The following is a 13,751-nucleotide window of genomic DNA, read 5'->3' as shown; positions in this document are numbered from 1 at the left end:
GATCAGCCATTAAGCCTGCACTTAAGACAGTCTGGTATATTTCCGGCATTTTTCTTTGCCCCATAGACAATTCTGTATTGTGTGATCTGAGTTTCCTCTTATTTTTCTACTTATATATAGAACATCTTTTAAATTACAAGATTTGGGGGAGAGATATATCCTTTTCAAGAAGACGTAGAACATTTATTAAAATTGACCACATGCTGAGATACACCGAGAAACTCTCAAATTTGGAAGGATTGAAACCATACAAAGCATGTTTTCTTACTGCAATGCAATTAAGTTGGAAATCAAATAGCAAAAATAAAAATAAAAAATATTTATATGGAAACACTAAATACTAAGAATAACCAAAAACTTAATCTTTAAGAAGAAAAACAAGACTGAAAGATTCGCTCTACTGGGAATTAGGAATATAATATTGGTAAGTGATAGAAAAAGAGAACAATAGCAAAGAAAAGAAAGCCTAGAAATAGATACCCATTTCATGAACACTTACTTTATAATTAAGGTGGCAATGCACAAGAAAGAATGATCTTTCCACTAAAAGGTGATAAGACAACTGGATATCAACAGGGAAGAAATAAGCCTGCATTCAACTAAACATATTCACAAAAAATTAGTTCCATGGGGATTATAGATCTAAATTAAATATTACAGGCAAACCAATAAAGCTTCTATATTCAGGTTAACTGATAAGAAAGTTTTCATGACCTTAGGACAGGGAAGCACTTCTTAAATGGAACATAAAGAGCATTAATCATATACATACATATATATATATATACACACATACATACATATATATATATATATAATTTTATTTATTTATTTATTATTTTTGAAGTTGATTCTTACTCTGCTGCCCAGGCTGGAATGCAGTGGCATGATCTCGGCTCACTGAAACCTCCACCTTCTGGGTTCAAGCTATTCTCCTGCCTCAGCCTCCCAAGTAGGTGGGATTACAGGCACATGCCACCACGCCAGCTAATTTTTTGTATTTTTAGTAGAGATGGGGTTTCACCATGTTGGCCAAGCTGGTCTTGAACTCCTGGGTTCAAGTGATCCACTGCCTCAGCCTCCCAAAGTGCTGGGATTACAGGCATGAACCACCGTGCCCAACCTAATCATAGACATATTTTAATAAACTAAACTACATTAAAATTTAAAATTCCCGTTTGTCAAAGACTATTTAAGGTAACCCACAGAGTGAAAGAAGACACGTGCAACAAGTATAACTGACAAAGGGCTCATATGCATCCAAGTACTAACCAGGCCCGACCCTGCTTAGCTTCTGAGATCAGATGAGATCAGGAGCATTCAGGGTGGTATGGCCATAAAGGGCTCATATCCAGAATACATGGGGAATGCCTACAAATCAATAAGAAAAAGACAGACGAGACCATATATAAATTGGCTTAAGATGTTAATAGGCACTTCAGAAGACAATCAATCTCATTAGTCATGAGGAAAAAATAAGTTGAAAACTCAAGGAAATACCACTACACACTCACCAGAATGGTTAAAAGTGAAAAGACTGACAATAGCACGTGTTGGCAAGAAAGTAGAGGAATGTAAACAATCATACTCTGCTAGTGAAAATGTAAATTGATATAATTACTATGGAAAAAGAGTTTGGCAATTTCTACTAAAGCTGAAGATATTTATATTCTATGACCCAACAAGCCATTCTGAACATATACACAACTGAAATGCTTGTACATGTGCACCAAGAGATAGGTATAAGAATGTTCATAAGTATTACTACCCATAATAGCCAAAAAATTGGAAAACTCAAAATCCCATCAACAGTAAAATAGATATAGTATACACTTACTACATAAAAATTCCTTACAGTACGCTACACAGAAACACTACTGTACACTATGCCATTTAGAATACACAACGAATTACAATGTACACTTACTGTACAGATATAAAAACAAACTAAAACTACTGACAATTACTTGAATTAATCTAAAAAACATAATGTTGAATGAGAAAACCATAAACAAAAGAATACAGACTGAATAAATTGTTTATTTTATATTAAGTTCAGAAAACAGAAAAAATTAAACTACAATATTCAGGGATATGAGCTTAGGTGGTAAGAAGAAAGGAAAGAGAGTCATGATTGTAACAATGGTGATACTGAACACTCTAGGGTGACTGAAAGGCAAAAAAATGGAGAGAAGCTTTGGGGTTACTAGTACTACTCTATTTCTTCACCTAGGTGGTACCTACATGGGTATTCTGCTTTGTAATAAATCACTGAGCTGTATGTTTCTGTTTTGTGCATTTTTCTATGTGAATAATATTTCATAATTTAAAAAAGATAAAATATAGGTCAAATTCCTTTCAAGGTTAATAACCATGTTGGGAATAATATGTAGACATAAAGCTAAATTCTTCAAAGGTTTAAATTATAGTAATTCTCCATATAACAACATTGTGGTCAACTATGGACCACATATACGACAGTGGTTCCATAAGATTATAATGAAGCCGAAAAGTTCCTATGGTCTAGTGACATGGCAATGATTGTCATCAAGATGTGCAGGCCTAGGCTAATGTGGATACTTGTGTCTAAGTTTTTAACAAAAAAGTTTAAGAAGTAAAAAAAAAAGTTTTTAATAGAAAAAAGCTTATAGAGTAAGGATATAAATATTTTTGTATAGCTGCACACTGTGTTTGTATTTAAGCCAAGTGTTATTACAAAAAAGTCAAAAGTTTTAAAATATTTAAAAGTTTAGTCCAGGCACGGCGGCTTACACCTGTAATCCCAGCACTTTGGGACGGCAAGGTGGGCAGATCACAAGGTTAAGAGATTGAGACCATTCTGGCCAACATAGTGAAATCCAGTCTTTACTAAAAATACAGATTAGCTGTGCATGGTGGCCCGCACCTGTAGTCCCAGCTACTCGGGAGGCTAAGGCAGAAGAATCACTTGAACCTGGGAGGCAGAGGTTGCAGTGAGCCAGGATCGTGCCACTGCACTCCAACCTGGTGACAGACTGAGACTCTGTTTAAAAAAAAAAAAAAGTTTATACAGTAAAAAAGTTACAGTAAGCTAAGGGTGATTTATATTGAAGAAACAAAAATATATTTAATAAATTTAGTATATCTTAAGTGTACAGCATTTATAAAATCCACAGAAGTATACAGTAATGTCCTAGTCTTCACATTCACTCACTACTCACTCACTGACTCACCCAAAACAACTTATAGCCCTGCAAGCTCCATTCATGGTAAATGCCCTATACAGGTGTGTTATGGCTTGGTTGTGTCCCCATTCAACTCTCATCTTTACTTGTAGCTCCTATAATTCTCATGTGTTGTGAGAGAGACCTGGTGGGAGATAACTGAATCATGGGGACAGTTCCCCCAGACTGTACTTGTGGTAGTGAATAAGTCTCAAGAGATCTGATTTTTTTTTAAAGGGGTTTCCCCTTTTGCTTGGCTCTCATTCTCTCTTGCCTGCTACCATGTAAGATGTGTCTTTCTCCTTCCACCATGATTGTGAGGCCTCCCCAGCCACATGGAACTGTGAGTCCATTAAACCTCTTTTTCTTTATAAATTACCTAATCTCGGGTATGTCTTTATCAGCAGCACGAAGATGGACTAACATAGTAAACTGGTACCAGGAGTGGGGTGCTGCTGTAAAGATACCCAAAAATGTGGAAGCAACTTTGGAACTGAGTAACAGGCAGAGGTTGGAACTGTCTAGAGGGCTCAGAAGAAGACAGGAAGATGTGGGAAAGTTAGGAACTGCCTAGAGACTTGTTGAATGGCTTTGACCAAAATGCTGATAATGATATAGACAATGAAATCCAGGCCAAGGTGGTCTCAGATGGAGATGAGGAACTTGTTGGGACCTGCAGAAAAAGTGGCTCTTGCTATGTTTTAGCAAAGACACTGGTGTCATTTTGCCCCTGCTGTAGAGATTTGCAAAACTTTGAACTTGAGGGAGATGATTTAGGGTATCTGGTAGAAGAAATTTCTAAGCAGCAAAGCATTCAAGAGGTGACCTGGCTGCTGTTAAAAGCATTCAGTTTTAAAAGACAGCATAAAAGTTCAAAATATTTGCAGACTGTCAATGCAATAGAAAAAAACACATTTTTCTGAGGAGAAATTCAAGCCACCTGCAGAAATTTGCATAGGTGACAACAAGCCAAATGTTAATCATCAAGACAATGGGGAAAATGTCTTCAGGCTATGTCAGACCTTTGCAGCAGCCCCTCCCATCACAGGCCCAGAGGCCCAGGAGGAAAAAGTGGTTTCATGGGCCAGGCCCAGGGCCCCCCTGCTGTGTGCAGCCTGTGTCTGCACACCCCTCCCATCACAGGCCCCTCTAGCAATGGCTAAAGGGGCCAAGGTACAGCTCAGCCCATGGCTTCAGAGGGTGGAAGCCCCAAGTCTTGACAGCTTCCACATGGTTGAGCCTGCAGGTGCACAGAAGTCAAGAATTGAGGTTTGGGAACCTCCGCCTAGATTTCAGAGGATGTAAGGAAATGCCTGGATGTCCAGGCAGATGTTTGCTGCAGGGGTGGGGCCCTCATGGAGAACATCTGCTAGGGCAGTATGGAAGGGAAATGTGCAGTTGAAGCCCCCACACAGAGTCCCCAATGGGGCACTGCCTAGTACAGCTGTGAGAAGAGGGTCACCATCCTCCAGACCCCAGAATGGTAGATCCACCAACAGCTTGCATTGTGCAACTGGAAAAGCCACAGACACTCAATGACAGCCTGTGAAAGCAGCTGGAAGGGAGGCTGTACCTTGCAAAGCCACAGGGGTGGAGCTGCCCAAGACCATGGTAACCCACCTCTTGCATTAGCATGACCTGGATGCGAGACACGGAGACAAAGGTGATCATTCTGGAGCTTTAAGATTTGACTGCCTCACTGGATTGCGGACTTGCATAGGGCCCTTAGCCCCTTCATTTCAGCCAATTTCTCCCATTTGGAATGGGTGTATTTATCCAATGTCTATACTCCTATTGTATCTAGGAAGTAACTAACTTTTGATTTTTCAGGCTGATAGGCAGAAGGGACTTGCTTTGTCTCAGATGAGACTTTGAACTGTGGACTTTTGAGTTCATGCTGAAATGAGTTAAGACTTTGGGGGACTGTTGGGAAGGCATAATTGGTTTTGAAATGTGAGGATGTGAGACTTGGGAGGGGCTGGGGCAGAATGGTATGGTTTGGCTGTGTCCCCACCCAAATCTCATCTGGAATTGTAGCTCCCCTAATTCCCACATGTTGTGGGAGATGCCTGGTGGAGATAATTGAATCATAGGGCCGGTTTCTCCCATACTGTTCTCCTGGTAGTGAATAAGTCTCAGATCTGATGGTTTTATAAGGGGTTTCCCCTTTCGCTTGGCTCTCATTCTCTCTTACCTGCTGCCATGTAAGACATGCCTTTCACCTTCTGCCATGATTGTCAGGCCTTCCCAGCCACGTGGAACTGTGAGTCCATTAAACCTCTTTTTCATCATAAATTACCCAGTCTCAGGTATGTATTCATCAGCAGCATGAAAACAGACTAATACAAGGTGCATCATCTTTTAACTTTTATACTATATTTTTACTGTACTGAATACTGTATTCAGTATAGTATACAGCATAGTAACATATTGTATAGGTTTGTAGCCTAGGAGAAATAAGGTATCTATATAGTCTAAGTGTTTAGTAGGCTACACCATCTAGGTTTGTGTAAGTGCCTCTACATTGTCCATGCAATTATAAGATAGCTTAACAACAAATGTTGTTGTTAAGATAGTTTAACAACAACATTTCTCAGAACATATCCCCATTGTTAAATGATTCATGACTGTGCTTGCAACACAATTTTAGTCATTATTGATAGCAGTCTGCCCTATTCACTCAAAATCTTCTCTTTTCTCAACCCATCATTCACATATGCATACATACATACACATATTTAACTTCTATAATTAGGTACCACCTCACTTTCTTGACTCTAGTAAAAGTAATTTTCTCTTTAATATATAAAAATCAGATGGTTTTACCACTTCTTCAGTGAACCTATAATTTAGAAGTTAACCAATTTCTTCCTCATTCAACTCAAAAAGCAATGTTTTCTAGTGAGCACAATGTCAAGAACATAAGAAAAACTATCACATATTGCCAGGTGGATATTTCTTACCTTTTTTCTGATTATGAAAATAATAAGAGTAAAAACTCAAAATTATTTAAGAATAGAAAATTCATTAAACAAATTACAGTATGTCTATATGAAGAAATACTATGTATTCATCAAAAAGCAACAAATATGAAATGTTCACAATATATCATGTGGATGAAACAACTTACAAGACTGCGTGGTTTTATCCCAATGTTGTTAACAAGTATGAAAAAAAGAGAGAAAGATCAATTGATTGGGTATTCTGTAAGCCAGAACTTTTTAAAACTATTTTTGAGAAACACTATTGATATGCGCAAAGTAAGATGATAGGCCAGGCACTAGGTTCATCTTTTCTTTTCTCTAAAAAATTAAAATTGGGCCAGGCATGGTGGCTCACGTCTGTAATCCCAGCAATTTGGGAGCCCAAGGTGGGTGGAATGCTTGAGAATAGGAGTTCGAGACCAGCTTGGCCAACATGACAAAACCCCATCTCTATAAATACAAAAATTAGGTGGGTGTGGTGGCGTGCACCTGTAGTCCTAGTTACTCAGGAGGCTGAGGCATGAGAATTGTTTGAACACAGGAGGTGGAGGTTGCAGTAAGCCAAAACCATGCCACTGCACTCCAGCCTGGGCAACAGAGTGAGACTCTGTCTCAAAAAAACAAATTTTAATTTAAAATTTAAAAAATCACTCCTACCAGACCCAACTCTCTTGTAGGTAACAATAAACTCTAGACCAAAACTAAAACAAAGCAAGAAAATAAAAACCCTGAAGGCAATGAAGAGTAAAGAAAAGTAATACAGATCTGGACAGGAGTTGACTCTGGGGAAAAAGGTAATGGCACAAAGTGAGTTATCTGTTTTTAATGACTTTTAGCCTGAGCACACATCAAAGTTGGCACCATGCAGGGTATATAAAACTCCAATAGAAAACTCAGTCTTTCTAGCCTGAAGAACCACAGGGTACAGTTCAAGGAAATAAGAGCTGCAGGAAAGCAAGGTGGGAATCCTGGAAAGGAGAGATTCCCAAATTCTGTAAATAAAGCCTTTTCAAATATCTGTCTCATCTCTGAACTACCACTGAAGAGCTGCCACCCAAGACAAAATTTGTAGTTTAAGTCCAACCAGTTTACTTGTCTAGTAGAAGGGAGGAAGAAAAAAGGAAGGAAGGGAAGGAAGGTGTGTTAGTCTGTTTGTGCCACTATAAAGGAATATCTGAGGCTGGGTAATTTATAAAGAAAAGCAGTTTCATTTGCTTGCTGTTTTGCAGTGTGTACAGGAAGCATGGTGCCAGCATCTGCTTCTAATCAGGGCCTCAGGAAGCTTACAATCATGGCAGAAGGCAAAAAGAGAACAGGCACATCACACGGCAACAGCAGGAGCACGAGATGGGCAGTGGAGGTGCCAGGCTCTTTTAAACAACCAGATCTCACAGGAACTCAGAGCTAGAACTCACTTATCACCAAAAGGATGGTGCTAAGCCATACATGAGGGATCTGCCCCCATGATCCAAACACCTCCTACCAGGCCCCACCTCCAACACTAGGAATCACATGAATTTAGCAGGGCCAAACATCCAAACCATATCAGGAGAGAAAGAGAAAGGGAAGGAGGAAGGGAAGGATGAAAGAAGAGAAGTAGGAAGGGAGGATGGGAGAAAGGGAGGAAAGAAGGAAGCTTTTCAGAGGAATGTAACTGAATCTAGAGTCTCCACAACACAACATTCAATATTTTTGATATTGCTATCAAGAATACAACCCCAAATTACTCCATATACAAAGAAACAGGAAAATGTGATCTATTTTCAAGAAAAAAGACAATCCACAGAATCCAAACCTAGATGATCAAGATGCTGAAATCAGCAGATAAAGATTTTAAAGCTTAAAAACATAAAAGAAAATAGGTTTGCAATACTATAAAAACAAGAAATTGCAGTAGAGGAAAACTATAACAAAGAATCAAATGTAAACTCTAGAACTAAAAAATGCAATGTCTAAAATAAAAAGTTCATGAATAGGCTTAAAAGCAGGCTAAAGATAACAGAAGAGACAGTGAACTTGAAAAAAAAGATCAATATTATTGAATCTAAAGAACAGAGAAAAAAAGATACTCGAAAAAAAAAGTCTCAGAGACCCATAGAACAATATCAAAAGGTTCAGCATAGGTATAATTGGAATCCCAGAAGAAGAAAAGAGAGGGGATAAGACAAAAAATATTTGGACAAATATTGTAGATCTTGATAGAGATTTGGATTACACTGACATATACTTTTGTCAATATTCAACAAATATACACTTAAAATTCAACAAATACACACAAAATTCTACAAATATTCACTTGGGCAGCTCATTGTGTATAAAATTTATGCCAAAAGAAGAAAACTGTAAAGAGATCATTGAACCCAGTAAATGATATATATGTTTAAGTGTTTGCAAGGAAATATATTGGTGTCTTCAGTTTACTCTGAAATTCATTCCTCTCCAAAAAGTGGATTAATAATGGATAGAAGAATGGATAGGTAGACAGATATTTGATAAAGCAAGTATAGTAAGTAATGTTAATGGCAGAATTTATGTGGTGGACATACAGGTATTCACTATTAAGTTTTTTTTTTTATTTTCCTGTATGTTTGAAATTTTTCTAATAAAATTTTGAGGGTAAAAAAGCTATTGTGACTTATAGTGTTTCAATGGACTAACACAAATTGTTTTTTAAAAAAACAAGACAAGAGCTACATGTTGTTTCATCTTCTCTCTAATTATATGGCTTCTACATCAGCCAAATTCCGCCAATGGATCTACCTCATTCAAGTAACTATTTAGATTGGGAAGTATAGACTGGTAGAAGAAAGAAGAGAGGAAAAGTGACTATTAACCAAATATTAGAAAATAATAAATAAGAAACATGTTTTCTATGTCTACTAACTCCTTTACTTTTTCATTCTAGACATGTGACAGATAACTGAGGTATTCTAATTACAGTTATCCCTCAGTATATGTGAGGAATTGGTTTCAGCCCTCCACGGATACCAAAATCCATGGATGCTCAAGTCCCTTATATAAATGGTGCAGTATTTGCACATAACCTATGTATATCCTCCCATATGCTTTAAATCATCTCTTGATTACTTATAATACCTAACGCAATGCAAATGCTATTGAGATAGTTGTCATACTATATTGTTCAGGGAAAAAATGACAAGAAAAAAGTCTGCACATGTTCAGTACAGATGCAATCATTCTTTTTTTATGAATATTTTTGATCTGCAGTTGGTTAAATCCATAGATGTGGAACCCACAGATATGGAGGGCCAATTATATATTACTTCTTGAAAAAAGGCCAATTCTACATACAAATTATTGTATTATGATCAGATTTCAAAATGGGACCTTTCAAAACTACTGTACATTAAGTTTTTCTACAGAAAGAGCAAAATATAAAAAGTAAAATAAAAAATTTTTATATGAATTTTGTTTTAAAAATATAAAAGTAAAATAACAGCGCTTAAATGCTACATATTGATTTTTAAATCCTGCTATTTTATTGTTTACCTTCAAGTTCTTCCAGATGTGAAGGAGTTTCTTGTGTCCTGGGTTGAATATAAGATAATTTAAACTTGGGCACCACAAATGGTACTTCTTTGCCATCAGATGGTAATTTGGAAAGCAAATAATCCTCAGTACAGCCAACCTGAGGCTTTATAGAAACAGAAGTCAATGGAGGTACAGAGATAGTAGCATTTTGACTATCTGGGACTGTTGCTTTAAAATCTCTTTCCACAGAAACTGCACATAAAAGAAAAAAGAAAAGAAAAAAGTCACAAATATGAATATAGGTTACATATAATAATCTAAACCTAGCATATTTTGATACTTATTTAACCATTTTAGAAGAAATTCCTAACACATAAACTACTCTTGGGTCTTACCAAACACTTCTGGAATCTACAGTAATTTTGTCCAGACAATGTTTGAGCAATTAATACACTATTGTTAAAGTGCATTAACTTATCATAATGGTAAAAGCAGCTTTAAAGAGTCTTATTCCCACAAGAATTCATAGATGGAAAACAATTTTATTTTGTAGTCAGTTATACAGTGCTTTCAAGTAAAAATCCAGTCATTTAAAACTGTCAACAAAAGCAATTCTTATCAGTACTAATGGTTAACATTAGTCTTAATTACATAGAGCAACACTACAAGGAAGCTAAAGGTCTCCAAGTCTATAAAAATCACAACCAAATAACAAAATAAAATGCACTCTGACCCTAGATGTACTTCATAATGGCAGCTACCCCAGTTGTAGCTTCTAAGACCCATTTTATTCATTCTTTAGAATCATATGTGATTCCTAAGCTACATGACTTAAGATGGGAGGTAAGTTATTCTTTATATATATATAATGCTATCTGTAGGCTGAAAGTACAAGTACTATTCTGTAGAAATTTATGAAATGTTTTAATGTAAAGAGGAAGCCTTCATACTCAAATATACTACGAAGCTCTGCTGCAGATTAGGAAATAAAAGTGCCAGAGAAGGGATAAGGAAGCCATGCAATAGAAAAAGAACTCTCCAGGGGTCCTTAATAAATGTGAGTCTTCATAGTTATGGGTCTCTTCCCCATTGGCCATTCATTCATTCAAGGCATTTTTAATGTTATACACATATTGTAAATTGTCTTTATTTAAATCAAAACATTGGTCAGAATATGTTGTCTCCCAAACATACTTCTTTTCCCTCCCTGTCTTTGCCTGTACTATTTCATCCACCTGTAATGCCGACGTCCAATTTTCAGCTTCTCTTCCTTCTTCCCACCCAGCTTGCTAAAATCCTATTCAGATGTCTATGGCAAAAGCAATTTTCTTTATGGTAATATCTTATATATCCCCTGGGTTGAATTAATCTCTCTTTCTCCTATGCTCCAGACTACTTGAAGTTATGGAATATTTACTTCGTGTGCCTTATGTTTCTGCCTCCCCCAAGAAGTTGGAAAACATGCCTAATTCTTTATATTACAAAATGCCACAAAGAAGAAGGTGCTACATAAATGTTACTGAAGTCAAAACAAAACTCACAGTTGTGCTTTTCTGTTTCACCATAGAAACATCCTCTACAGCAACTCTTTATAAATTCTGTTGCCATTACATTCAATTTCGAATATCCAGCAAAAGACACAAACTTCCAATCTTAATATTAATCTGTTGGTAGAATTGAAAACAAGTTAACCTGCTTGTCATGCTTAATGCCATTAGATATTACTAAATAAACCACATTATCTGTCTTTCTAAGAAATAATGAGGATTCTGAAGCAAAAATACTTAAGAGGAAGATAGATTTTTGTAACCATATGAAATTCTGTTTAACTTATTTATAAGTTATTAAAATTACATTTAAAAATTACTAAATGAACAATCTCAATGTTAAAATCTGAAAAAAAAAGAAAAATTCCGTTCTTAATTTTCTTTCACGAAAAATAAGATGGAAGATTGAATGAAGAGATATAGAGTAACAAGAGGGGTGTGTTTATGAGAGAGAGAGAGAGAGAAGGGACAGTGTGGAAAAAGAAGAGCAACATAGAAGAAATACAGAAAAACAAAGAAAGAAGAAAAAAGAAAGAGGTAAACTAGGACATGTGCTGATAAAACAGCAAGAAACCTAAGACAAGAGCACATAAAATTAGGAAGAAATGTTTGGGAAGGGAGATGAAAAGGGAAAGGTCAAAAAAAAAAAAAAAAGTCGAGGGCAAACCTAGAAATAGAGAGTGGAGACTACACAGCAGGAGAGACAGAGTGAGCTGAGGCACAGAGAGAGATAAGAAATAAAGAGGGGAAGAGTAGAATGAAGCGGAGAGAGAGGGAAGGAGAAATGAAGATGAGAGCAAGATGAGAGGTATAAAAGGGCAGACAAATCAAAGAAGAAAAAGAAGGATGGAGAAAGAGGTAAGAAAAGGAGAGGGGAAAACACAAAATGTAAAAGAAAAGAGATGAAAAGAAAAAACATTCAAAGAAACAGTGAAAGTTAGAAACTGAAAAAAGGATGAAAGATGAGAAAAGGGGTAAAAGATTGAGATAAAGAAGCAGTGAATTTAGGAACATTGGTCAAAGAATACAAAATTAGTTTTGATAGGAGAAATAGGTTGCATAGCTCTATTGTACTCCACGTGAATACAGCTAATGAAGATCTGCGGTACTCTTGAGAGATGCTAAGGCTGGATGTTTACTGTTCTCTCCACAAAAATAACTACGTCAGGTAATGCAGATGTTAGCTAGATTTAATCATTTCACAATGTATAGGCACTTCAAAACATCACATTGTATACAATAAATACATACAATTTGGTCAATTTGAAAAGTAAAGAAAAAGCATATAAAAAAAGTAAAGAGTGGTAAAGGAGATAGGGTTAGAGAGGTAGGAGAACACGGGGATAAATAAAAACAGACTAGGAGAAATGGAGATGAAATTAAAAAGCTGACAGAGAAAGAAACTAAGTATCTTAAAGGAAAGTTTATTCATTATTATATTCTAATAAATACACATATAGTATAACTAAAACAATTTTTCTCTTTCACCTGATCGATCTAAATCTATGTCCAAGCAAAAGTTAAAAGAAAACATGGCACTCCATAAAAAGTGTGAGAAAACATTCACTTCCTCCAGATCAATTATTCTGGTAATTCAAAGGCCCTATAACGGGCACCAATAAACAAATAAACTGCATACTTCATGAATTATTTTAATCTTTAGAGTTATACTAACAGAAAAGTACACCTTAAGCACTACATCACATACACACAAAAAGACACCACAAATAAGATATAGAGCAAATAAAGGAAGTCTATTTTACATTTACCAGGAAATTAAATTGTATAAGAACTTCATGTCCAATTTCCTATTGTCCTTGGTCTCAGTGCCTTTGTTCTAAATGCACTGTCTTCATTTATGCCTACTTAAACTCCATACGTTTTTCACAGGAGGTTTTAAACATATGTGAAGAAGTATAGCAAAACCCTAATCACTCAGATTAAAATAATTATCAGCTCATGGCAAATCTTATTTCATCTCTGCCTCCCCATTTGCCCTGTCCTTTGGATTATTTTGAAATAAATTCTAATCATATAATTTCATCCATAAATACATAAATAATGATCTCCAAAAGATGTGGCAAAGGACTTAGGAGTTAACTTCAAGGGGCTCTCACTGGCTAAAGGTGAATCATTTCAAGTATTGATACAAACAGTATCTGTAATGAATGGTAACATATCAAATATTTCTAAAACATTGCTCTTTTTAAACATAACCATAATAGCATTATCATGTGTAAAATAATTAATGTCATCAACTACTTGTTCACTGTTCAAATTTCCCCTATGGTCTCAATTTGTATAGTTGTTTTGTTGAAATTAAGATCAAATTTTAAATTATTTCATCTTTTGTTATTAAAAGTAGTGCCATAGTAGCTTTGTGCACATTATTTCTCAGATATTTCTCAGTATATATCTGCAAGATAGATTCCTAGAGATAAGACTATGGGGCCAAAAGGTGTATATATGTAATTTTGCTTGTATTGCCAAAATTCTCTCTGAAGCACACCATTTTGCATTCCCAA

At 36.1% G+C, this 13,751-nt stretch overlaps 1 protein-coding gene across 2 annotated transcripts in view; it reads right to left on the bottom strand.

Annotated features, from left to right (window-relative positions):
* TC2N (tandem C2 domains, nuclear) overlaps nt 1–13,751 on the bottom strand; it is an 86,002-nt gene that overhangs the window by 22,761 nt on the left and 49,490 nt on the right. For both annotated transcript variants that reach the window (XM_032179855.2, XM_032179854.2), the window contains exons 2-3: nt 11,221–11,343; nt 9,698–9,931 (exon numbers count right to left, since the gene is read on the bottom strand). In XM_032179855.2, the coding sequence (XP_032035746.1) occupies nt 9,698–9,931; nt 11,221–11,287 (301 nt within the window). In that variant the 5' untranslated portion in view covers nt 11,288–11,343. The remainder of the gene's footprint in view (nt 1–9,697; nt 9,932–11,220; nt 11,344–13,751) is intronic.

Source organism: Hylobates moloch, unplaced genomic scaffold (genome assembly GCF_009828535.3).
Source record: "Hylobates moloch isolate HMO894 unplaced genomic scaffold, HMol_V3 SCAFFOLD_16, whole genome shotgun sequence".
NCBI lineage: Eukaryota > Metazoa > Chordata > Mammalia > Primates > Hylobatidae > Hylobates > Hylobates moloch.
This window is presented reverse-complemented; position numbering and strand designations above follow the sequence as displayed.